The sequence below is a fragment of the Bos javanicus genome, chromosome 13 (genome assembly GCF_032452875.1).
Source record: "Bos javanicus breed banteng chromosome 13, ARS-OSU_banteng_1.0, whole genome shotgun sequence".
NCBI classification, from domain to species: domain Eukaryota; kingdom Metazoa; phylum Chordata; class Mammalia; order Artiodactyla; family Bovidae; genus Bos; species Bos javanicus.
The window spans coordinates 63939942-63966590 of NC_083880.1; the positions used below are offsets into that span (position 1 = coordinate 63939942).

Here is a 26649-nt window from a genome sequence, read left to right on the forward strand (position 1 = left end):
TCAAAAAATGAGCAGAAGACTTATACAGATATTTCTCCAAAGAAGACATACAAATGACCAACAAACACATGTATGGAGGTTCCTTAAAAAGCTAAAAATAGAGTTGCCATATAATCCAAAAATCCCACTTCTGGGTGTGTATCTGGAGAAAACTCTAATTCAAAAAGATACATGCACTCCAATATTAATAGCAGCACTATTTACAAGACATGGAAACAACCTAAATGTCCACCAACAGATAAATAAGGAAAGAAGATGTGGTATATACACTCAACAGAATACTACTGAGCCATAAGAATGAAATAACGCCATTTGCAGCAACATGGATGGACCAAGAGATGATCATCTAAGTTAGACGAATACCATAGGATATCATTTATATGTGGAATCTAAAATATGACACGAATGAACTTATTTATGAAACAGAAAGACACACAGACACAGAAAACTAACTTACTGTTACCAAAGAGGGAAAAGGGATGACAGAGGGTTAAGTTAGGACTTTGAGATTAGCAGATACAAACTACAACACTGTAAATCAATTATACTTCAGTTTAAAAAAACTAGATGGATGTAAGAAAAAACTGATATATATTTTTAAAAACCAAGTAGCTATTGCCTTTCAGATGGTTTAAGATAAAGGAGTACCCTAAAATCAAAGCTAGAGATACCTAGTTTACCACAGAGATTCGAGAGTGGCCCAGAAATCAGTAGAGATCAAATGATGGTCCAAGGCTGGTATCTATAATGGTAATATTTCATCAAATAATGTTGCTCGTGGTCACTCTTATTAGTGTGGGGTCAACTTTTACTGAAAAGAAAACAGACATCCTCTCAAAGGTGTTTCATAAAAGAAGGAACTATTCACTCCACTCAGTCTAGGGAATTTTACCCTCTCCCAACTCAGCTCCAGAAATAAACAGAAGGAGCTGTTCCATAGGACTTTTCTGCCCACTAATGTGGTCTACGCATAGTGGTTTGACTTGCGGGTTTTTTTTTATGGTACAAAAGTGATAAACATTCAGCAGAAACCATACTTCTAATTTTGAATATTCTTTTTCCCCAGACTAGTGATGGTGAGCAGCAGCAGCCGCAGCTCCCAGTCAACCAGTCAATCTCGAGGTTAAACAATCAACACACTTGCATCCATTCAACTATTCTGCTTTTCACTTTCAACACAGATTCAATAAATTGCATGAATATTCAACACTTTATTATAAAATAGGCTTTGTGTTGGATGATTTTGCCCACCCAACTGTAGGCTCATGTAGGTGTCCTGAGCACATGTAAGGTAGGCTAGGTTAAACTAAGCTATAATGTTCAGTAGGTGAGGTGTACTCAATGTAGCTTTGACTTAGGATATGTTCAACCTGTGATGGGTTTACTGGGACATAACTTCATTATAAATCAAGGAAGATCTATACTTGGAACATCTGAGAGCCACCTTGGAAGAGGGAGGGTTATGAAAGCGACTACTTCACTGGAGAGTGATGGAGAAAATAACTTTGGGTGCTCCACACTTCAAGCCAATGAAATTCACCAGCTGAAAACAATTCCTCGTTGAAAGAAAGTGGAAAGAAAAGAGGAAGCTGGAAGTAAAAGACCAGGGACAGAACCCTATAGAATGGGCTGCTGCTGCTGCTGCTAAGTCGCTTCAGTTGTGTCTGACTCTGTGCGACCCCATAGACGGCAGCCCACCAGGCTCCCCCATCCCTGGGATTCTCTAGGCAAGAATACTGGAGTGGGTTGCCATTTCCTTCTCCAATGCATGAAAGTGAAAAGTCAAAGTGAAGTCGCTCAGTTGTGTCCGACTCTTAGCCGATCCCATGGACTGCAGCCTACCAGGCTCCTCCATCCATGGGATTTTCCAGGCAAGAGTACTGGAGTGGGGTGCCATTGCCTTCTCCAACAGAATGGGCTATTGTTGACTAATGCCAGCATGACGGCCTATATCCACGGTACTTATAATTATGACTGAGCAGGGACAGATCGTGCCCAGCCAAGCTATGTTACCAGCAGAGGCCCCCACACAGCTAGAACCAGAACTGGGTCAATTCTAAGATAGGGAGATGGTAGTGGTGGGCAAGGTCCTATTCTGGAGTCCAACAGCTAGGGGGACTCAGAATTCCTTGACCAAGGCAAAAAGGTGAATGATATTTTGTGGGAAACCAGCAAAGAAAGGGGAAAAGCTGGAATGAACTTTTGGGGAAAAAAAAAAATTTAGCTGTGTCAGGTCTTAGTTGCAGCATGCAGGATCTTTCATTGTGGCAAACAGGCTTCTCTCTAGCTGCAGAGCATTGTCGGCTCAGTAGTTGCGGTGGCATGGGCTTAGTTGCCCCTCGGCACATGGGATCTTAGTTCCCTGATCAGGGATAGAACCTGTGTCCCCTGCACTGGAAGGTGTATTCTTAACCACTGGAGCACCAAGGACGTCCCAAGAACTTTTAAATTTAACACTGTTTTCTACAGAGATTAATGGCCCTGGGAGTGAGAAGAGGCCCAAGGGTCTGTTAACAGAGGAGGGGTAATGTTTCAACTCCATTCATTCTTACAAATGTGGTGAAAACAAACACATGGCTTTCACCCCCTCTCTCCCAAGAGACTCCAGGGAGTGAAAGAAACAAAGCCACCTTCTGCCCTAAGCACCCGAGATCAGTAATTATTTGTCTGGAGCAGCTAACTATTTATAAGGCCCAATAGAGAAGAAACTGCCCCAAGCTAAAGAATGGATTTGTGAGTTTTAGAATACTTGCTTCCAAGATCAGGAAGAAGCAGTCTTTCTCCTTCGATGAAATAATTAGGAAGGAAAAATCTGTTTCTTCCGCTAGTCCCTCTACCAGTATGCGGCATCAGCAGCTCTCTGGACATTGCAGCTGTTCTTCAACCCTCCTGCTCTCACAATCTTACCACCAGTCACCACGCCCCACTGACCCACCTCTGGAATAGCCATCACTGCAATTCGCACTCTTATCTTCTCTCACCAGTTTTTAGCAGGTTCTTCTTCCTTCTCAGGGGTCTCCCCACCTCCCTCCCATCCAATCCATCCTGGTACAGAAGTACCAGAAGGAAACGTCTAAAAGACAGTTTAGATTGTGACAAGCCCCTCTTAAAAGACTTCTCAGGGTTCTATTTCATCTATCAGATTATGTCCAAACAGCAGCAAACAAGACCCTTCAACGAGAACTTCCCTGGAGGTCCCGTGGCTAAGACTCCATACTCCTAATGCAGGGGGCCCGGGTTTGATCCCTGGTCAGAGAACTAGATCCCACATGCCCCAACTAGAAGTTCCCATGCTGCAAGTAAAGATCCCACATGTAGCTATGAAGATAGAAGATCCTGTGCACCACAACTAAGTCCTGGCTCAGCCAAATAATTAATTAATTAATTTTTAAAAAGACCCTTCACTATCTGGGTCTTATTTCCCGAGCTTCATCTCTCACCATCCCTACACATCCTCTGTTCTTCAGCTACACTGGATCATTCCCCAGTGTCTAAAAACATCATGCCCTTTCATTCTTCTGTGTCCATTCTCAGGCTATTTCTTAGCTGTCCTTCTCTGTCTTCCTTCTAGTACAGACCCATCCTGTAGTGACCAGTTGAAATGTTACTTCCTCTATGAGGCCTAAGCAGAGATGCTAATGACAGTCAAGTATAGCTACCATTTACCCATCACTTACTAGGGGCTAGGCACCTATCCTCTGTATGTCAAAGCTCTTTAGGTGAAGAAACCAAGGTACAGAAACAAAGATAATGTATCACGTTAAGCAATGGGATCACTCAGCTGATTCCAGTGCCCATTTTCTTACTCATTCAACACTCTCATTCAGTACTGACACTCTTCTAATAATTTGCTAATATTTTTCTCTCATGTGTCTGTGAGTTAATCAAAGACAATAAACCTCTCTTAACTTAGAATCTCTAGCATCTTAGTACAATACCTCACCCACATGGTGAATGAATGAATATCATTCAGTGATACATGTGAAATCCTTTTTATTTTTGTAATTATCTTGTTTTTATTTGGCTGCACTGTGCAGCTTGTGGGATTTTAGCTCCTGGACCAGAGATCAAACCCACACCCTCCAAAGTGAAAGGGCAAAGTCCTAACCATTGGACCACCAGGAAGTTCCCCTGAAAACTTTTTTTAAAATCTTAGGAGAAAATCAATTTCCTTTTTTTTTTTAATTGAGATTTAATTGACATATAACATTACATAAGTTTTAGATGTACAACATAATGATTTTATATTTCTACATATTGTGAAATGATCACCTTAAGTCTAATTGAGACCAATGTTCTTAAGAAAGGAAAACTTATGAAGTATAGAATACAGAGAAATGAAACATGTAGTGTTAGTCATTCAGTCATATCTGACTCTTTGCGATCCCATGGACTGTAGCCCTCCAGGCTCTTCTGTCCACAGAATTCTCCAGGCAAGAATACTGGAGTGGGTTGCCATTCCCTTCTCCACGGGATCTTCCCAACCCAGGGATTGAACCCAGGTCTCCTGCATTACAGGCAGATTCTTTACCATCTAAGCCATAAGCCGCTTACCATAGATTCTGACTTTTAAATAAAACAGACCCTGCAGAATAGCAGTTGAGGACCTGTGGCAGGCGGCCAGCACAGAGGATGTGGAGCAAACTATTATAAGACTGAGGCCTCTGGTCTGGGGGCAGAAATGTGGTCCTGCAATAGTCAGGAGCCTGGTGTGTGGGAGGCTAGGGCATGTGTGGATGGGGCACACGCACAGTCTGAGCAACAGTGAGGGGGGAGAGTGGAGGCACACGAGAGACTCAGACAGGGCTGACATGGTTTTTTAAAAAAACTAGAAGAGGCAAGAAGAGTGAATTAGGAAGGCAGGAGGATGGTATGTGCTTGGGACAGGGTCAGGAAAGATAAAAATAAAAGGTGTCTTCAAATATTTTAGACACTCTTGAGAGTCCCTTGGACTGGCAGGAGATCAAACCAGTCAATCCTAAAGGAAATCAACCCTGAATATTCATTGGAAGGACTGATGCTGAAGCTACAATCTTTTGGCCACCTGATGCAAAGAGCCAACTCACTGGAAAAGACCCTGATGCTGGGAAAGACTGAGGGCAGGAGAAGAGGGCTGAAGAAAGTGAGATGGTTGGATGGCATCACTGACTCAACAGACATGAGTTTGAGCAAACTCTGAGAGACAGTGAAGGACAGGGAAGGCTAGCGTGCTGCAGTCCATGGGGTCACAAAGAGTCGGACACAACTCAGAGACAGAACAACAACAATACAATATGCAAACGTTTCTGGAGTGCCAGTTCTATGCCAAGCCTGTGCTGAGTGCGGAAGACTGATGACTCAGATAGTTTCTGTCCTGAGGGAGCTCCCAGTAAACAATGACAAAATATGGGAGGAAAGTACGGTGCAAGTATTCAGAATCCATTAGGAGAAGATGACACCTGAGTTTTGAACAATGAGTAGGTGAGGCCTGGCAGTCCAAGGGAACAGCAATTACACAGGCAGGAGGGCGAGGGGAAGAATGGTATACTGGGGGTGGAGGGATGAGGATCGTAATTAGCTCAACATGGCAAAACAGAGTTGGAAGGAGTGGCTGGAAGAGGGTGCAAAAGGGACTTTTGTGAATGTTGGTAACATCCTGTTTCTTAATATGTTGGTTACTCATCATCTTATGAAAATTCATTCAACTGTACACTAATGATTTGTGCTCTTTTCTGTATGTTGTACTTCAACAAAAAGTTATAATCTAAGAAGTCTCAGCAAGGGACTTCCCTGGTGGTCCAGTGCTTAAGACTGTGCTTCCGGTGCAAGAGGCAGGGATTCAATCCCTAGTCGGAGAACTAAGACCCCACATGCCATGCAGTGTGGCCAAAAAAAGTCTCAGCAAGCAAGTAGGTAGGGGTCAAATCAAGGAAGGCTTAGCTTGCACAATCATTCAAGAACATGTCTACAAGCCTGGGCATGGTATTTCAAATAATAATGAAGTGGCAGCCTCATTTGGGCAAGAGCTAGGGCATACTGCTCATCTAACCAGGACAAACTATACCAAGAAGACTGAATTAAAAAAAAAAAAAAGAGATAATTGCTACCATTTATCTGCTAGAATGGCCCAGATACTCAGGCACTAGGTTTTCTGTACCAGCTCTAGTCTTTGGCCTTATCATAAGAATATTAAAGTAAATGAGTCAACTGTATACATGCACTGGCTGCAGGAAATTTTATTATCTAGCCAATCGAGCTTTGACTATGTTTTCCAAGCCTCTATTTGTTTCAGCGTGAAGGCCAAAACAAGCCTTGGCAAGACCTGGGCTAACACTCTGCCTCCAGAGACTGTACTTTGAAGGGATCTGGGCCTGGGTCAGGGGCAGAGCTATAGGACAGTGCAGGAATGTCGATGAGGTGGGGCTGTGGGGGCTCGTTCAAGATGTGGAATTCAAGTAGAATGAGCAGAGACTGGGACACAAACAGAATAGAATATTCTATTCTGTACTAGAATAGGCAATGGGACAGACTGGAATGTGGTCAAAAGGACTGAGGTCCCAAGGACATTCAGAAGAGGAAGTTGCACTAGGACCTGAACAGCAAGCGAGACAACTGGGCAGGAGGAGGGGCTGGGGCCTGGCTCAACGTTCCAGCCTCCCCGCCCAGTATTCTTTCGACAGTGCAGGCTTTCTCAGAGTGGTCCATCCATATTGGTGACGATGACGACGATAATTCACTGAGCATATATTCTGTTCCAATCACAACTATAAGCACTTTAAACCTATTAAGTCATTTAGTCCTTCCAATAATTCCATGAAGTGGGTACTATTTCTATCCCCATTCTACACATAAGTCAACTGAAGGACAGAGATGTTATTGGCCAAGGGGTCCCAAACTGGTGAACAGTAACAGAATATGAACCAAGACAGTCGCATTCCAGAGCCCCTAGTCTTTTAACTGCATCACTATGCTACCTTCTTGACCTCAGTCCATGACTGTATTATTAACATTACAACAGAGCAACAGGCAACTAACATCACAATAGGCAACTATTGGGTTTTTGTTTCTTGTTTGAAACTTAAAGTGAAAGTGAAGTCGCTCAGTCATGTCTGACTCTTTGGGACCCCATGGACTGTAGCCTACCAGGCTCCTCTGTCCATGGGATTTTCCAGGCAATAGTACTAGAGTGGGTTGCCATTTCCTTCTCCAGAGGATCTTCCCAACCCAGAGATTGAACCCAGGTCTCCCGCACTGTAGACAGATGCTTTACCAGGGAAGTCCTAAAGCTCCAGTGAAGTTTCTTGTTTATTCCTCCACTAATCCATGAGGCTGATCTTATCTGTGTGATCAAACCGAAGCTCTAGAGGCTGTGTGATTTGCCTGAGGCCTCAGCACTGGTAAGGCCTCAGCACAAACAGGTTTCGAAGTTGGGTTGATCTGACAAAATCCCAGGCTGGTTCATCCTAGGGTCCTTGGGCCTGTGAAAAGGTTACCGAGAGGAACCGCATACGGAAGTGATGGGTTCATCAGGGCTCAGGATCACCACTCTGCCATGTTCTTCCAGGGCTCCAGGAAGAGACCCTCTCCTTTTAACCTTCTCCCAGTCCTTTCCAGAAGACTCAAGGAGACCCTGTCTATCCTGAGGGGTCTTTTAAATAGGAAGATAATATTAAGAGTAACAATCAGCACCACCATTTACTGAGCATCCAGTACCTGCCCCTATACTACACTGTTTCACATTACCATCTCATTCATTCTTTATGTTCCCTTTACACAGTAGAGATTGTTTCAGTCCCCATGTTATAGACAAGGAAACTGAGGCCCCAAACAGTTAAGTCACTTACTTGAGGTGATACTGTCAGGAAGGGCTGGAGCTACAATTAGCCACCAGGTCTGTCTCACTAAAAAAAATGCACAACCTAAAAAGTTGAGATTTATATTTTATTTGGTGGACAAGACTGAGGACTAAAGCTTGAGACAAACCATCTCAGATAGCTCTCAGAGACTGCTTCCGAAGAAGTAAGGGAAGAGCCAGGATATATAGCAGTTTTTTTGTTTTAAACTTTATTTTGTATTAGGGTATAGCTGATTAACAATGTTGTGATAGTCTCAGGTGAACAGTGAAGGGACTCAGACATGAATATACATGTACCCTATAGTAGTTTTTGCAACAAAGACCAGGTAATTTGAACATCAAAAGTCTCCTGTTAATGAAAGAAAACTATATACCTCAAGTTAAGGAATTTAGCACTTTTCTTAAAAAAAGCAGATGCAAGAGTCTCACTGAAATCATTTCTTTGATATGCACCTCAGCTACCTGGGTGGGGACATTCTCACCCTGAGTCTCCTCAGGGTACACTGTCTGGGGGTAAGGGGGGAAAAGGGGGAGAGTGGCTGCAGCACTGGCCACCAGATGGGTCATCCTGTTTCTATCCTGAGTTCTTTCTGGATTCACTTTCAGGGCAGCTGGAATGTGATGGCTTGAGGGCTGCAACACCCTTTATTTTCTGATTTTGAAGGCAACATTTTTTGTTGACATCTGTCTGACATCAGAAGAGCCTGAGCTCTTACTCTGGACTACCTCTGGTAGTACTGATCTTTCTTTCCCCTTGGGAAGCAAGTGCTGTCATCCAGGCCTCTTTTGGTGGAATAAGGACAGTTGGAAGGGTCCTTAGGCAGCAAACCTCAGGAATTTCCAGTCTGGAGCATCTCACTGTGGACAAACAACCACAGTGAACAGGCAGGATACCTATTAACATCTGTTTGTTTTCCTTGTGAAAACCTAATGAAGACAACTTCAGAGGGATGGAGTATTTTAACTAGCTCACAGATAGGCAGAGTACTCCTTCACCAAAGCTCCAACCTCTGAACTGAAACCAAAGCCACTTCACTAAACTAATATCAACCCTGCCTACAGACCTGAGTTTCCAGGCCAACACCCCAACAAGGACATCACAATACACTGGCCTGGACCTTGTCGTGGCCTGTGGCTCTTGACGTATCCCAGACAAACCTGGCCTGACACACAGGAAGTCAAGGGAGGGCAAGAAGGAGTCAAGGGGACAAAGCAAATGAGGCCACTCCCTTCTGAGGGGACACCTGCTCCATCAAAGTCTGGGAAGACAGATACTAAGTTAACTTCCACCGTCCCTCGTCAATTAAGTTACTTTATTTTAAATTATGTGCTCATTAAAGAAACTTGGAGGAAAAAACAAAAATTACTCATGAACTTACTCTACTAGAAACAAGTACTACTCTTTTGGAATCTGTTTTCTATTTGTGCTGTGGTTTTCACATAGTTGAGACTATATTTTATTAAAATATATAATTTTGTACTCAGTTTTAAAAAATAAATGTACTCTCACATAATGTAGAATTATTATTAAATATGTGCATGGGTAAATTGTATTTTCTTTAATTACATGGGCAAATATGTTTTACTCAGTCATTCCTCTATTTTGAAGTAGTTTCCAATTTTTCTATTATAAATAATCCTTAATTAATGACTTTGTATCATAAAGCCTGGTCTATAATTCTGCATTATTTTGGAATTAGGTTATCAAAACTAAAATTCATTAAAGTACAAACATTTTACTGCCAAATTGCTTCTCAAGAGGGTTGTACCAATTTATAAGTCAACTTGAGATGTGGGAAAATGCCAATTTGACAGCACTTTGCCAGCACTGAGAATTATCTTCTAAAATCTTTGCCAATTTGAAAGGGAATAAAAAAAGCCACTTCTCTCTCTGTGTTTTCAATTTGCTTTGCTTTATTAGTTATCTAATAATTAATATCTGAGGTTATTGATTTCTCCCTGCAACCCTGATTCCAGTTTGTGCTTCATCCAGCCCAGCATTTCACAGGATGTACTCTGCATAGAAGTTAAATAAGCAGGGTGACAATATACAGCCTTGATGTACTCCTTTCGCAATCTGGAACCAGTCTATGTCTAGTCCTAACTGTTGCTTCTTGACTTGCATACAGATTTCTCAGGAGGCAGGTCAGATGGTCTGGTAGTCCCATCTCTTTCAGAATTTTTCACAGTTTGTTGTGATCCACACAGTCAAAGGCTTTGGCATAGTCAATAAAGCAGAAGTAGATATTTTTTCTGGAACTCTCTTGCTTTTTTGATGATCCAATGGATGTTGGCAATTTGATTTCTGGTTCCTCTGCCTTTTCTAAATCCAGCTTGAACATCTGGAAGTTCACAGTTCACGTATTATTGAAGCCTGGCTTGGAGGATTTTGAGCATTACTTTGCTAGAATGTGAGATGAGTGCAATTGTGCGATAGTTTGAACATTCTTTGGAATTGCCTTTCTTTGGGATTGGAATGAAAACTGACCTTTTCCAGTCCTGTGGATACTGCTGAGTTTTCCAACTTTGCTGGCATAATTGAGTGCAGCACTTTCACAGCATCATCTTTTAGGATTTGACACAGCTCAACTGGAATTCCATCACCTCCACTAGCTTTGTTCGTAACAATGCTTGCTAAGGCCCGCTTGACTTCACACTACAGGATGTCTGGCTCTAGTTGAGTGATCACACCATCGTGGTTATCTGGGTCATGAAAATCTTTTTTGTATAGTTCTTCTGTGTATTCTTGCCACCTTTTCTTAATATCTTCTGCTTCTGTTAGGTCCTTACCATTTCTGTCCTTTATTGTGCCCATATTGTGAAATATTCCCTTGGTATCTCTAATTTTCTGACGAGAGCTCTGGTCTTTCCCATTCTATTGTTTTTCTATTGTTTTTCTTGCATTGATCACTGAGGAAGGCTTTCTTATCTCTCCTTGCTATTCTTTGGAACTCTGCATTCAAATGGATATATCTTTCTTTTTCTCCTTTGCCTTTAGCTTCTCTTTTCTCAGATATTTGTAAGGCCTCCTCAGATAACCATTTTGTCTTTTTGCATTTCTTTTTCTTGGGGATGGTCTTGATCCCTGCCTCCTGTATAAGGTCACTAACCTCCGTTCATAGTTCTTCAGGCACTCTATCAGATCTAATCCCTTGAATCTATTTGTCACTTCCACTGTATAATCATTAAGGGATGTGATTTAGGTCATACCTGAATGGTCCAGTGGTTTTCCCTATTTTCTTCAATTTAAGTCTGAATTTGGCAATAAGGAGTTCATGATCTGAGCCACAGTCAGCTCCCAGTCTTGTTTCGCTGATTGTATAGAGCTTCTCCATCTTTGGCTGCAAAGAATATAATCAATCTGATTTTGGTATTGACCATCTGGTGATGTCCGTATGTAGAGTCTTCTCTTGTGTTTGTGGAAGAGGGTGTTTGCTATGACCAGTGCATTCTCCTTGCAAAACTCTGTTAAGCCTTTGCCCTGGTTCATTCTGTACCCCAAGGCCAAATTTCCCTGTTACTCCAGGTATCTCTTGACTTCCTACCTTTGCATTCCAGTCCCCTATAATGAAAATGACATCTTTTTTGAGTGTTACTTCTAGAAGGTCTTGTAGGTCTTCATAGAACCATTCAACTTCAGATTCTTCAGCATTACTGGCTGAGGCACAGAGTTGAATTACTGTGATATTGAACGGTATCACAAAATCACTGCAGATGGTGACTGCAGCCATGAAATTAAAAGACACTTGCTCCTTGGAAGAAAAGCTACGACCAACCTAGACAGCATATTAAAAAGCAGAGACTTTGTTGTGCAGAAGCTTTTAAGTTTAATTAGGTCCCATTTGTTTATTTTTGCTTTTATTTCCAATATTCTGGGAGGTGGGTCATAGAGGATCCTGCTGTGATGTATGTCAGAGAGTGTTTTGCCTATGTTCTCCTCTAGGGGTTTTATAGTTTCTGGTCTTATGTTTAGATCTTTAATCCATTTTGAGTTTATTTTTGTGTATGGTGTTAGAAAGTGTTCCAGTTTCATTCTTTTACCAGTGGTTGACCAGTTTTCCCGGTGGATGAAACTGGAGCCTATTATATAGAGTGAAGTAAGCCAGAAAGAAAAACACCAATACAGTATACTAACGCATATATATGGAATTTAGAAAGATGGTAACAATAACCCTGTATACGAGACAGCAAAAGAGACACTGATGTATAGAACAGTCTTATGGACTCTGTGGGAGAGGGAGAGGTTGGGAAGATCTGGGAGAATGACATTGAAACATGTATAATATCATATATGAAACGAGTCGCCAGTCCAGGTTCAATGCACGATACTGGATGCTTACGGCTGGTGCACTGGGACGACCCAGAGGGATGGTATGGGGAGGGAGAAGGGAGGATGGGGAACACATGTATACCTGTGGCGGATTCATTTCAATATTTGGCAAAACTAATACAATATTGTAAAGTTTAAAAATAAAATAAAATTAAAAAAAAAATAAATAAACAAACAAAAAAAGCAGAGACATTACTTTGCCAACAAAGGTCTGTCTAGTCAAAGCTATGGTTTTTCCAGTAGTCATGTATGGATGTGAGAGTTGGACCATAAAGAAAGCTGAGCGCCAAAGAACTGATGCTTTTGAACCGTGGTGTTGGAGAAGACTCTTGAGAGTCCCTTGAACTACAACCGACCAGTCTATCCTAAAGGAAATCAGTCCTGAATATTCATTGGAAGGACTGATGCTGAAGTTGAAGCTCCAATATTTTGGCCACCTGATGCAAAGGACTGACTCATTGGAAAAAGACCCTGATGCTGTGAAGGACTGAAGGAGGGAGGAGAAGGGGATGACAGAGGATGAGATGGTTGCATGGCATCACTGACTCAATGGACATGATTTTGAGTAAGCTTCGGGAGTTGGTGACAGACAGGGAAGCCTGGCGTGCGGCAGTCCATGGGATCACAAAGAGTCGGACATGACTGAGTGACTGAACTGAACTGAACTGATTAGTTATCTATGGAGTTGAGTATTTCTTCATCGTTTTTAGTCATTTATATCCCTTCTTTTGTGAATTCTCCCAACTGTTTTCATCTTTAATGAATTATTCCATCATTAATTTCATTAAATATCTAATTATGTGGTACAAATGTGAAATGTAGAAATAAGAGTTGCAAATTTTATAAATGAACTAACTTTGTGTATACTGTTAATAGAGATTACTAATATACTCAAAGAGTTGGAATAGTTCGGAGACCTAACTAAAATAAAATTCTGGAAATATTTTAACAGATTAGAAATGTTACTTGTGACGGTCTCTATTTATAGCCACCAACAATGGAAAATAACTTAGGTGTCTAGCAAAAGGGAAGGCCTGGGATCCCATGACAAGTATACCTGAGGAATGGAAGAGGAGGTTGGGTAGGGTGGGATGATAAAAGACTTTTACTTCTCATTTTATATGTTTGAACTTCTTTTATTTTTACCAAGTACTTGAACTACTCCTAAAACTTAAAAAACTTAAATTTAGATTTAAAGAAACTAACAAATATGTGACCAATATCATACATGACTCATATGAAACAAATAATAAAAGTAAAACAAAATTGTGCATACAGTATCACAAAAAAGTTTATAAAATTCACTTGACAGAAATCTGGAGTGATATAATAAAAAATTTTTTCTGTGGAATCAAAAACAGTGTGGCTGCCAAAGAGTTATATATAACTTTTTAATATGATTTTTCCCCCCTCAAAATCTTTTCATTGACCTAAGACGTCTTACGAAAGGTGTTCTTCAAATGATATACTTCACATTTTTGTGTGAGACTCCTATTGTACATACCTCAGAGGGCATGGCTTCAGCCTTTCTACCTTTGTGCTTGGCTATTTTTTTTTTTAATGTTCTGGGCATACCATGTGGCATGTGAGATCTTATTTCCCTGACCAGGTATAGAACTTTCACCCCCTGCATTAGAAGCAAGGAGTCTTAAGCACTGGACTGACAGGGAAATTCCTCAGCTATTTTAAAGGTGACATTTCCAAAGGCCAGTGTTCAATCCCTTCTGCCAGGTGATAGTTCTTACTTTAATGGACACCAAGCACCTTGATAAATGAATCTATGTGAGATAAGACACTCGGAAACAGGAACTAAGGTAGGGAGTGTTCACAGACAGCAAAGAGTCATTTCAAGTAATCTGACAGTAAGTTAAACTAAATAACCTACAGAAAAACCACCACAACCACTCCAAGAGAAGCAATGTCTTAAAAAGACACAAGTACTTTCCATAAATAAACTCTAAGTAAAAGGCTCTATGTGTTACTTTTGAGTCTTTGTTCCCTAAGTGTGTAAACTATTCAGTAATAATGTAGGGAAACAAGGGCTCTCATACACTTCTTATGGCAGTATAAGTTGGTAAAACTCTTGAAGGCAATTTAGTGATAAATTTCGGAAATCCTAAAGAAGGTATACAGCCTGTGACACAAAAGTTCTATTTCTAGGACTCTATTTCTGTGGTAAGAAAATAATTGTACATGGGTGTGAAAATTACTATTAGAAATTACATTATAGAATTAACTGTATGGGAATTCCCTGGCGGTCCAGTGGTTAAGACTCAGCACTTTCACTGCTGGGGGCAGGGTTTGATCCTTGGTTGGGGAACTATGCCTGGTGATGAAGCCAAAAAAAATTTTTTAATTAAAAAAAAGAAGGAAAATTAACTGTAATACTATTTAAACAGCTGAAAACTGAAAACTGTTAACTAGATATTTAATAGTAGAAGTTGGTTAAAGAATTTCTATTTATTGGTCAACACAATGGAACAGTAAGCAGCCATGAAAAATGACAGACTAAATGTTTATTGACGTTTGCGGCAGGCTGTATTTTTGGTGCCAATTCTTTACCCCTCCCTATGTCCAGGCTCTTTGCCATATAACTTTGCAGGGCACTCCCACTGTGAATGGGGAAGTATCTACCCCTGACCTCAGACATATATGTCTGCATCATGTGATACAACCAGAAATGTCAAAAGCTCAAGCCTCAACAGTTGTGTCTCTGACATCAGTATGAGAAGAATATACTTAAATTAGTCCCCTGGTCCATGAGGATGACAGACATGTGGAGAAAAGCCCAGCCTAGATTAGCCGACTACAGCCAGCTGTTGATGCATGAATGAGCCCCGATGAAACCAACAGACTGTCTAGCCACATCCAACCTAGGTCAGCTGACACCTAGCTGACTTACAGACAGACGAGTGAAGTAAATGTGTACTGTTATTTTAAGCCACTGAGTTTTGGAGTGCTTTGTCAAATAACATTTTTGTGGCAACAGTTAATTGATATATTTAAAAGTCTAAAAGGAAAATGGGGGGAAAATCTGGAAATATATACCTCTAATGCTAATCAACAGAGGATGAGATGGCTGGATGGCATCACCGACTCAGTGAACATGAGTTTGAGCAAACTCTGTGAGACAGTGAAGGACAGGGAAGCCTGGCGTGCTGCAGTCCATGGGGTCGCAAAGAGTCGAACATGACTTAGGGACTGCACAACAACAACAAATCACATGTATATCATTGTTCCCTCCAAAAACCTCACTGAAATGACAATAAAGCACTAAAAATTGTCTTAAATCACAAAAAACTGGAGAAGAGGTTATAGTAAAACAAATTTTCATATAATAGTGGAAACATTAAAAGCAGGAAGAAGAGGGGACATCCCTGATGGTCCAGTGGTTAGGAATTTGCCTTGCAATGCAGGAGATTTGGGTTCCATCCTGGTCAGGGAACTAAGATCCCACATGTGGCAGAGCGATTAAGCCTGTGGGCCACAACTACTGAGCCTGCGTGCTCCTGAGCCCTCACACCACAACTAGAGAACCTGGGTGTGGCAACAGAAGGTCCCACGTGAAACAAAAAACATCCCACATGCCGCAACTAAAACCTGATGCAGTCAAACAAATATTTTTAAAAATGAAACAATATTAAGATGCATTAACAAAAACTATTGTTTTTAAAAAGGAGGAGGAAGAGGGATAAATGAGCAATATGGAAGAGTTTACAACTTAATGGCCTGCAGAGATGAATACCAATAAAAATCAGGCCAACTCACCCCATTCTGAGAAATGCACCTTGAAGGTATCAGATACCCTGGCAGGTGGGCTAAGTTACAGAGATGAAAATCAAACTGAAAGGTTTTGTACAGACCAGCCAGAACCCCAGGTCTCATCTCAACTATGTGCAATCAGTCAGTTGACTACCTCTACACACCCTCATCCTTCATTCTACTCCACCCCTAGAGACTATAGTTCTGGAGAAAATTAACTAAAGAGGCACAGGTCAAGGGATATTAAGCACAGTAATAGGCTAAAGAGAAGTGTGGACTAAAAAGTAGTAATGAGATTACACAAAAATATAAGTCAGAAAGAGAAAAACAAATACTGTATATTAACACATACATATGGGATTTAGAAAAAACGGTACTGATGAACCTATTTTACAAGGCAGGAAAACATGGAGAATAGACTTGTGCACACAGCAGCGGAAGGAGAGGGTGGGACAAACTGAGAGAGTAACTGACATATATCCAATACCATGTGTAAAACAGATGGCTAGTGGGAAGCTTCTGTATAACACAGGGTGCTCAGCTTGGTGCTGTGTGATGACCTAGATGGGTGGGTAGGAGGGAGCCTCAAGAGGGAGGGGGTCCATGCATACTTATAGCTGATGCATCCCTGGAGTAGGAAATGGCAACCCACTCTAGTATTCTTGCCTGGAGTACCCCATGGACAGAGGAGCCTGGCTGGCTACAGTCCATGGGGTCGCAAAGAGTCGGACATGACTGAGTGACTGAGCACACACATAGCTGATTCATGTTATTGTAGAGTAGAAACAACACTGTAAAGCAATTATCCTTCAATTTAAAAAAATTTATGTATTTCAACCAGCCACCTCCCCTGCTACTGCTCTCACAACTCCAGACAGTTGATCACATGAACCCCCTACCCTACTGCAACTCTAACCCTGCTACCCTTACACAGGGAACTGGAAGATTCCTCTGTGGAAAAACTAAATACATTCAGAGGAAAAGAAAACCTATAAATGATGACATTTAGGGATCCCTCCATCAAAAAAAGTCAGCCAGCTGTCTGATCTTGCTACAGTGAGAATGATCCATCAACAAGTCTTGCCCATGTACACAATCTCAAATCAACAAGTTAGTATAATATCCTTAAATAATAAGCAGACAGCTAAGGATCACTATAAATAAGAGAAAATCTCCCCACATGAAAGATAGACCTCAGATAAACAGTAAAAAAAAATAGGCAGCCATGGATTGGGGGGGAAGTGGGGGAGTCCAGGAAGACAAAGGGATCATGCTTAGAACAAACAGAAACTAAAAACAAAAACAAAACAAGAAAACTCAGCTTAGAAAGGACACTGTGTGACAAAATAAGAATGATGCCTCAGAGAAACAACTGGAGACCAACAAAGAACTTGAAAGTATAAAATAACAATCAAAAATTCCATATAAGAGTCAAAAGATAAAAACAAGGAAGTATTCCAGAAAAAGGAAGTAAAAATGATGGAAAAAATCAATAGAAAATAAAACATGCAAATCAGATCAAAGCAGGAGGCCTGGGTTCGATCCCTGATCAGGAACTAAGATCCCACATGCTGTAAGACCTCACATGCCACAATTGAAGAGTTCACATGCTGCAACGAAGATGGATGATCCTGCATGCTACAACTAAATAAATAAATAAAAGCAATTAAAAAAACAAACAATAGATTCTCAACATAGAGGAAGCAGTCTTCTTTCAGAAGAAGATGCCATCGAGACTTTCAGAGCTAGAGAGGGGAAGTCAATGCTTGGCTTCAAAGGACAAGCTGATTCTCTTGTGTGGGGCTAATTTTTTTTTTTAACCAATAAACTATGTTTAAATTAAGCTATGTACATTGTTTTAGATATAATGTTATTGCATACTTAACAGAATATAGTATAATGTAGACATAACTTTTATAGGTACTAGGAAACCAAAAAATTCCTGACTCACTTGATTGCAATATTTGCTTTATTGCTGTGATCTGGAACCAAACCCACAATATCTCTGAGGCATGTCTGTATTATTAGGCACTTGAAAGATCTAGCAGAGCAACTGGGGGAAAAAACAGTGATTGGTACAAAAGGATTAAGCACAACAAAAACAAGCAAAAATTCCACAATTAAAAAAAAATAAAAAGGTTTTAGATAGAAAGATAGAAAAAATAACCATGGTTACTACTTTTCCCAGTAGTGAATAATACCTATACTGTCATAAAACATAGGTACTAACTACTGATTTAATCAAAGCTGTGAGGGACTTCCCTGGTGGTCCAGCGGTTAAGATTCCACTTTTCCACTGCAGGGAGCACCAGCAAAGAAACAGGTATCAAAGAGCTAAATTGTTATCTCCCATAATGAGAATCAACAATAGATAATGTCTAAAATTCATAATTTACCAAACAGCAATACTAGGTCTTATTTACAAACATGGAAATAGATACAAGCAAAAAAAAATTAGCTCCTTCAAAGAACTTGAACTAGGGATAGGAAGAAGGAGGCACAGCGCCGCTGTTCTCACTGTAAGCCTTTTAGAATTTTCTTGTTTTTGTTCAAACTATGTTAACGGTGACTCTCTGAGTGGTAGAATCAGGATGTTTTAATTTTTTCTCTTGGCTTATCTGAAATTTCTACAATAATATTATACTACTTGTATAGTTTTAAAAAATCTTTTTGAATGCTGTTTTTTGTTTTTAATCCACTGCATAAGTGTTACAAAAAGCCCTGCACAAATCCGGAACTGAGGTTTGTTCTTTCCTTTGGGGCCTTACCTTTCATTGTAGCCAAAATGAAGAAAGCAATGAGGGTGTTGTTGATGGCGCAGGTAGACTTGGCAACACAAGACAAGACCGTGTAGGGATTTAAAAGATAGCTGGAGAAAAACACACATATCTGACATTAGTAATCCTGGTCAAAGGACCAGGGAGTCCTGGCCACCATAGACAGAAAGTTCTTGAGGCTTACTAAAAGCATACTGAAAGGAAGGCAACATCTTAGAAATGAGTTCTCCTAAGTAAAAGAGGATGGAGTGGGGTTGTGGCCAGTGAATAAAAGGCACTGAACGTTTACTGCTTATTCTTTGCCGTGTGTTTCATATGAAAACCATCATATTTCATCATCACATAGATTCTAGAAACCAGCAATAACATTATTCCCATTTTGCAGATGAGAAAACCAAAACTCAGTGGTTAAGTAACAAGCTTAAGGTTTTACAAGCTAATAAATACATTCAAAATCACATCTTTCTGGCTCTAAAGTCTACATTTTCTATTACTTCAGGCTTCAAAAATTATAAAAATTCTACTAATTCCCACAGAGCCATATATTTTAGGAATGGCTATACTTGTCTCTGAAAAATAGGAAACTGCTTTTTCCTCAATCAGGTTCCTAAACTCTAACATAGGTTACCCCCATTCAAGAGGTGAGAGTGATTTAAGGTTAGTCCTCTTGGCAGTCAAGCTACATCCACCAAGCCAGACCCAAAGGACAGAATAATAAGTGTCTGCTGAATTCAACAACAGGAGAATAGGAGAGTCGCACACAAGCTAGTGGCCACTGAACTTCACAGGACGGCTTGAACTTCCACTGGCAAGGAATTAACTGAAACAGTCTTTTCCTGAGGTGGGAAGGAATGAACTGAAAAAAATGAATTTGTAACAATGAACAGGGAAATCTTAACAGTCATAACTGTATTTTTATTTATTTTTATCTTGCTTCCACAAAAGATCTGAAGTAGCTCAAATGAGAACAGATGATAGAAGTGAGAGCAAAATTAAAATAAAGAATTAAGACCAGGGAAAACATAAATAAAAGGAAAAAGCCAAGATCAGGGAAAGAAGAACAAATAGGTCTTCTACAGCATTGTAATAATCAGCTTTAAATCTGGCTCTGAGGAGTTTCCTGGCAGACACAGTGAAAAGGGAGAACAGTTACATAATTCTGATTATCAGATGGGAAGAAACATGCCAGTGTCTCAGGAAGAGATTATAATTATTATTCACAAATAAAGACCTTAAATCCAATACCTCTCAGAGCTGTAAGATTATCAGTTCTAAAGCCAACAGCCCAGAAATTGTTAATTTTTTTTCTAGCAATTATAGACAGATTTGTTACACAACCTTTAAGGAAATGACTGCTGCTATTACAAAACTACCCCCTGAGTCTATAAGGCATTCGTAATGCTGCCAAACCTCTGTTTCTATTAGGTAGTTCCCACCAATATTTCTGAAATACATAGATATGAACTGACACCTCAAATGTGCTTGGTGGGAAGGGGGAAAAATGCCATTTCTAAATAGCAGGTGATGTTCAAGAAGCAGCTACACAGCCACCTATCTGGAATACTGAATGGGAGAGTCACACACAAGGCAGAGGGTTGAATAAACTGTCCTCATAAGACCCCTTCTAAATCTGACGTTCTAAGGTCATGTCTTTCCATGAGGAAACTGGTCTGCCTTGTTTACTGTGTATCCTTAGGAACAAGTGTATTATTAACATTTACTATCAGTTGACTGAATAATTATTCCTATTTGCCTATCTCAGCAACATAAACAGGAATAACCTGAAAGAATTAAAGTTACAGGCAGCACTGGTACCCCTAGAGATTCTTCCATAGAACCTCAGTTCAGTAAGTTCTACTCGCCCACGCTCGTTACCCAGCTGGGATGGGTCTGTTTGGCACTTCAATTCAGTTTTCTGAACTACAAATGAGGGAGTAAATTCTACATGAGACATAGGAGTTGCTTGGAATAACAGCTGCATAAAGACCAGAATTTTCTGCAACCCATATATTACAACTGAAAAATTTTTTGTTGTTATTGTTTTTAGAAATACTGGTTACATGGAGGCTGGAACCCAGATCAGCATCGAGTGAAAAAGCATCTGTGAAGGGTTGATTGTGCGTGTGCCTGTGTGAGGCTTTGTCCCAAAAGAGACAGAATGGCTCTGTCTCTTTTCCTGGCCAGAACCCCAGCTGTGCAACAGAACTATAGCAAACACTTGATGACTAAGACTCCAAATCTCCAAAAATACAACAAACAACATGAGAAAGTCTCATCAGATTTTCCTTGCGTTTGTTGGCTCTGAGCCCCGTTTGGTCAGAGGATACTTACAACATGGCCACTTTCAGAGGGATGTAACGCATTTCCATAGGGGTTCGGATGAGTTCGGCCACATCGGGGGCATACTGGTCTAGTTCTAGAAGGAGTTTCTGCTTTTTAAACTGAAAAAAAAAAAAGACAAAACATGAAATAAGTAGTAACTTCCCACTGATTTTAGATTGAAGACAAAAGTCCTTCCCCCACGTGGCCTGCCTTGCCTGGCCCTACTTCTCCAGGCTCAGCTCACACCCACTCCCCACACCTCTCACTTTCTGGGTTCAAGCACCATGAACATGCCACCCTTCTCCTGTTCCCAGGCCTCTGTATTTAACCTGAACGACCTCTTCTCTCTTCCCAGTTAACTCCCACACAGTCTTTGAGCTCCCAGTTAAATCATCACTTCCTCAGGAAGGCACACTCTCCACCGCCCTAACTGTAAAAATCTCCTAACAGTGTTTACGGTTAGAACTTTTTTATTTATTTATGTGACTAACATCTTTCTCCTTCAGCAGACTGTAAGTTCCATGAAGGCAGGGACCATGTTTATTTGCCAATACCTGGCACAGTGAGCTAACAATAACTATTGAATGGCTGACTGAATGATTGAATGGCAAGTCAATTTTTAGTCATTTTTAAAAGATATCATCAGTTGCCCAAGGATTTCAAAGTTTCATCAAAGTGAACAATTTTCATGCAAAGTGGAATGACCCCCCTGAATGTCACAGTGTCCTGGGTTTTCTTCTGTGCTATCCTATTTGAAGTTGTTTATATATATTTATGTGTATATATGTATATATATATATATGTATCTTTTGGCTGGCATACATGCTCTTTGATTTTCATTGCAGCATCCGAACTCTTAGTTGTGGTGTGTGGGAACTAGTTCCCCAACCAGGGACTGAACTTGCGCCCCCTGCATTGTGAGCTCACAGTCTTAGCCACTGGACCACCAGCAAAGTCCCATGAAGTTTTTGACTTCCACAGAGGAAGTGGGAAATGACCATGATGAAGAGGAGAAGGGCTGGGTATGGCTGGGCAGCTGGATAGTTAAGAGGCAGTGAGATGGAGGTGGAAAGCTCTCGCCTTCCCTTGTGTGTATCCCAACAAGTTCATGGGTGTGTTCTAGAACGAAAAAATGTTAGGCAACCCTATAAGCAAACATGGGTCAAACTAAAGATAGAAAAAGCCTCTGAGGGACTTCCCTGGTGGTCCAGTGGCTAAGATTCTGAGCTCCCAATGCAGAGGGCCCAAGTTCGATCCCTGGTCAGGGAACTAGATCCCACATACTGCAACGAAGACCTGGTGCAGGCAATTAAGTAAATAAATATTAAAAAGAAAAAAGCCTCTGAACCCCAAATGGGTACCCCTGCTGATTTAATGATCTTAGTATAAAATCAATGCTGTAACCTGTTATAAAACAGTAATTCAGAGAAGCTAAAGTAGTGTGTCATTAAAGATTTAAGGATGAAAACACAGATGGCAACAGAATATATATTGCGTTATATTACTTACATAAAGTTACAAGCATGCAAAAAATACTATATACTATTTAGGGATATTTACAAATGCAGAAAAAGTTAGGACCATGTGTTTGATAAACACCAAAATCAGAACAGTGGTAACTGGTGAGAAGGGGAGTAAGGAGATGAAAGTATCAAGAGAGTCAACTACATGTGAAACATTTTACATTTTAAGCTGAAATAGGTTCAGAGTACGTAATATTTTTTACATGTTTTTTCATGTATTGGATATTTAAATTTTAAAATTAAAAAAAAAATTTTAAGAGCCATCTTTCAGTTCAAAAGAAAATCTCAGGATCATCACAGGAACACAGGTAACCCCAGATTTCCTGCACAGGTTCAGGCTGAGGCTTAATCAGAAAACCTGAACAAACTTCAAAAGCCTCCCTTTGATCATCTCTGGGAGTCCAAGTTAAGTGGTAGGAATTATCATCAGTAGGATTTATGCTGCCATTCACAGCTGGGGTTATTTAATTAAAAGGGCAAAATATAAACTAAGGTGCTTTTATCAGAGAAGGGGGCTGGCTCAGCAAACAAAGCATTTCATGAAGACAGCTGCAGCAGGGGTGGAAGGACGGAGGCCCCACTAGCTGGGGTTCTGGAGTTCAACTGCAAAAAGAAGGCCACCTGGAGGGCAAGAGCGCCACAAAGACAGGCTATTAAAAGGAAACAGGGAGTTCACCCAGGAGCAGCCGGAGAGACAGGTGGGAATGCAGGCCAACTCCCCAGGCTGGAAGCCAGCCAGCAGGACAGCTAAAGTGAGGAGGCAGTTAAACAGGGATGTGGAGGTCCCGGGCAAAGGTGACAAGTGCCAAAAAGGAAAGAATATTTCCGTGTAACCCCAACCTTCCAAACTACTTTAAAACAGAAAGATTTTATGCAAGGAGAGTCTCCACTAGAGAAGGGTAGTCAGCTCACCAGTCCCCAGACACTCTGCTGGCTCTCTCTTCGTCTCCCCTAATCTCATCAGCACAGCTGCCATTATGCCTGGCCTCAGAGGCTCAATATTGACTCAGAGCTCTGACGCACAGACAAAATTCCTTTAAAACATCCCCATGCATCCCAGTTAGAGAAAGAAGAGTGTCTAAGAATATGAGGAAAACTAAACGCACACCAAGAAAATATCAGAAGTATAAAAATAAATGGGGTTAAGGAGTACAATTTAAAATCCAAAGGTAAGTATCAATGTATTTCTAGATATATTCAACAGCCACAACAATGAGATATACAGCTATCACAGGAGAGATTAAAAGTGACCTAAAAATTAATTGCCTGGATGTGTTACCTTTATAATCATGAATCAGCTTTTCTATATACTTCAGCAGAATTAAATATTCTGCTGAATTTTAATATAATTAAAAATTATATTTTTCTGAATTAAAAAATCTCCAGGGTGGAGTTTTCCTTCCCTTTCACCCACTACTCCATGCAGCCATTTCCTTGTCCCTTGGAAAATTGGTTTTTTCAAGGACATAATTCCCCTACTCCAAATAAAGAGCTTTTTCTAATCACTGAAGCTGTGTCTACACACGTTTGCATCCCCAAAACCTAGGGTGGAGGGTAGGGAATGAATCGTCCACACTCACTACACCTTCAACTGTTAGCCTCAACACCTTTCAAATTCAGGAAGCTACCCTCCAAATTCACAACCCTCTAAGCATATCAGAGGATGGAGGTTTTTATCACTCCCTATCAAACCACCTGCAGCTTTCTAACATGAATTCTGAATTCCAAATGAGCACAATCTCAGCAGAGGACAGGCTAGACCAATTTTGCTTTTGTCAAGCAAAGCAGACGTAAAATATCATGTGAATCAACTGGTCACAATCAATCAGCACCCATATTTCACATGCTGAAGCTGGAGATGGGGGTGGGGATGCAGTCTTCCCTCTCTACCGTAGTTTTCCAGGATGCATTTGGGTGCAGATGGTCTTCCCTGGTGGCTCAGACGTTACAGAATCTGCCGGCAATGCAGGAGATCTGGGTTCAAGCCCTGGGTCTTCCTAAGAAGACTTCTCCCTGGAGAAGGGAATGGCTACCACTCTAGAGGAGCCTGGTGGGTTACAGTCCACGGGGTGGCAAAGAGTTGGACCCAACTGAGCAACTAACACTACTACTACTACTACTACTACAGCTTCATTACCAGGGATAAAAAGTCTCAAATTCCAGGAAGACTGAATTGAAATTATTGTCCCTCTAAATTAAAAGTATCTCTTTTACTGACACTAAAGCATGACTTGTTAGGAAACTCACTGAAATCTAGTTTATTTCCCTATAAGCTTCTCCTCCCATTAAAAATTATTTTAACTGGAGTATATGACAATTGATCAGGGAAAAAAAAGGAATACATATGATGTTAGTATCTCTAATCAGCTTTCATTAAAACACAAGAACACAGATGAACATCTGTTTCATCTAAGAACACAGATATGGTTGATTGTGTTCTTAGATGAAAGCTACCAACCCTCCCTTAGATATTTACATATATCCCATATACATACAAACACACACACACACTGGTGAGTATAGACATGGATCTATTTTCTATTTTTTCCTCCAGTGTTTTATCTTAAAAACTTTCAAACTATAGAAAAGTTGAAAGAACAATTCAATAAAACACCTAGATCCACCAACTGTTAACACTTCCACATTTTATCTCTACACACACAGACAAAAACACACACCAGATGCATTTTTTTCCAAAACCATTTTAAATTAAGTCACAGACATCATGGCCCTTCACCCCTAAATATTTTAGCATGTAACTTCAAAGAACAAAGATTGGAGTTTACATACACAATCTATCTTGGGAGAAGAAAATAACTACTGCTATTTTATCTTTGAATTCCTCTGCTTAGAAATCTCACACCCAGTCATTTCACCACTGGCCTTCCAGGGAATCCTGTTAAAGCATTCTGTGTGTGTGTGTGTGCTGTCGTGTCCGACTCTTTGAGATCTCATGGAGTGTAGTCCTCCAGGCTCCTCTGTCCATGGAATTTTCCAGGCAAGAAGACTGGAGTGGGTTGCTATTTCCTCCTCCAAAGGATCTTCCCAAATCTTTGGGAATGAGAGAACCCCAGTCTCCTGCATTGGCAGGTGAATTCTTTACCACTGAGTCACCTGGGAAACCCTAAAGCACTCTACATTAGCCCCCAAATTTTTTCTGTTCTCTTCCAGCTTTCTTGATATATAATTGACACATAACATTATATAAACTTAAGGTATACATGATGGTATAAGCTTAAGGCTATACATGCATATTGCAAAATGATTATTACAATAAGGTTAGTTAACACGTCTATCACCTTGCATAATTATGTGTGTGGCTGGAGGGGAATGAGAGTACATTTAAGGTCTATTCTCTTAGCAACTTTCAAGTAACAGTATGATATTGTTAATTGGAGTTACTATGCTGCATAGTAGATCTCTGGAACATAATTATCTTGTATCTGGAAATTTGTACCCTTTGACCAACATCTCTCCATTTTCCCCACCCCCAGCCCCTGGCAACCACCAATATATTCTATCCTACGAATTCGACTTTTTTAGATTCCACATATAAATGAGATCACACAGTATTTGTTTTTCTCTGATTTATTTTATTTAGCAAAATGTCCTCAAGGTTCATCCATGTTGTCACAAATGCTCCATTAGTTTAAGATATATACTCCCTGGTCTTAGTGATATTTAGTTTCTAGAACGTATTTCTTAATTCTTTAAGCAGTGAAATCAAGGACTCCTTGAGCGCTAGTAACAAATATGGACTTTCTTCTTGGAAAAAAAGGCATAGTACACACACACACAATTTTTCACATTTTAAGGATGTGTGTAGACCCATTAAACCTGAAAATGGACTCCAAGTAAGAACCCTCAGTTTAGATATTTTAAAAATCTCTTTAAGGTCTTAAATTCCAGAATTCAACAAGTTTATGTTATTGATGACCAGTGCACAGAAATGCAAACAGCTAATTCTGACTCTATGGCTTGATAACCAAAGTGAAAATGAAGCATAAACAGACAATACCAATGGGATGCAGCCTTCACTCACTACAGTCTAAATCCTCTCAGTGGCTCCCAGCCAGTCAATGAGGACTGCAGCCAATTTTT

General features: G+C 40.5%; 1 protein-coding gene across 2 annotated transcripts in view; it reads right to left on the reverse strand.

The window, feature by feature from the left end:
• Positions 1-26649, reverse strand: part of PIGU (phosphatidylinositol glycan anchor biosynthesis class U) — a 90599-nt gene that overhangs the window by 48299 nt on the left and 15651 nt on the right. For both annotated transcript variants that reach the window (XM_061437331.1, XM_061437332.1), the window contains 2 exons: positions 21035-21144; positions 18695-18795 (listed from right to left, as the gene is read on the reverse strand). In XM_061437331.1, the coding sequence (XP_061293315.1) occupies positions 18695-18795; positions 21035-21144 (211 nt within the window). The remainder of the gene's footprint in view (positions 1-18694; positions 18796-21034; positions 21145-26649) is intronic.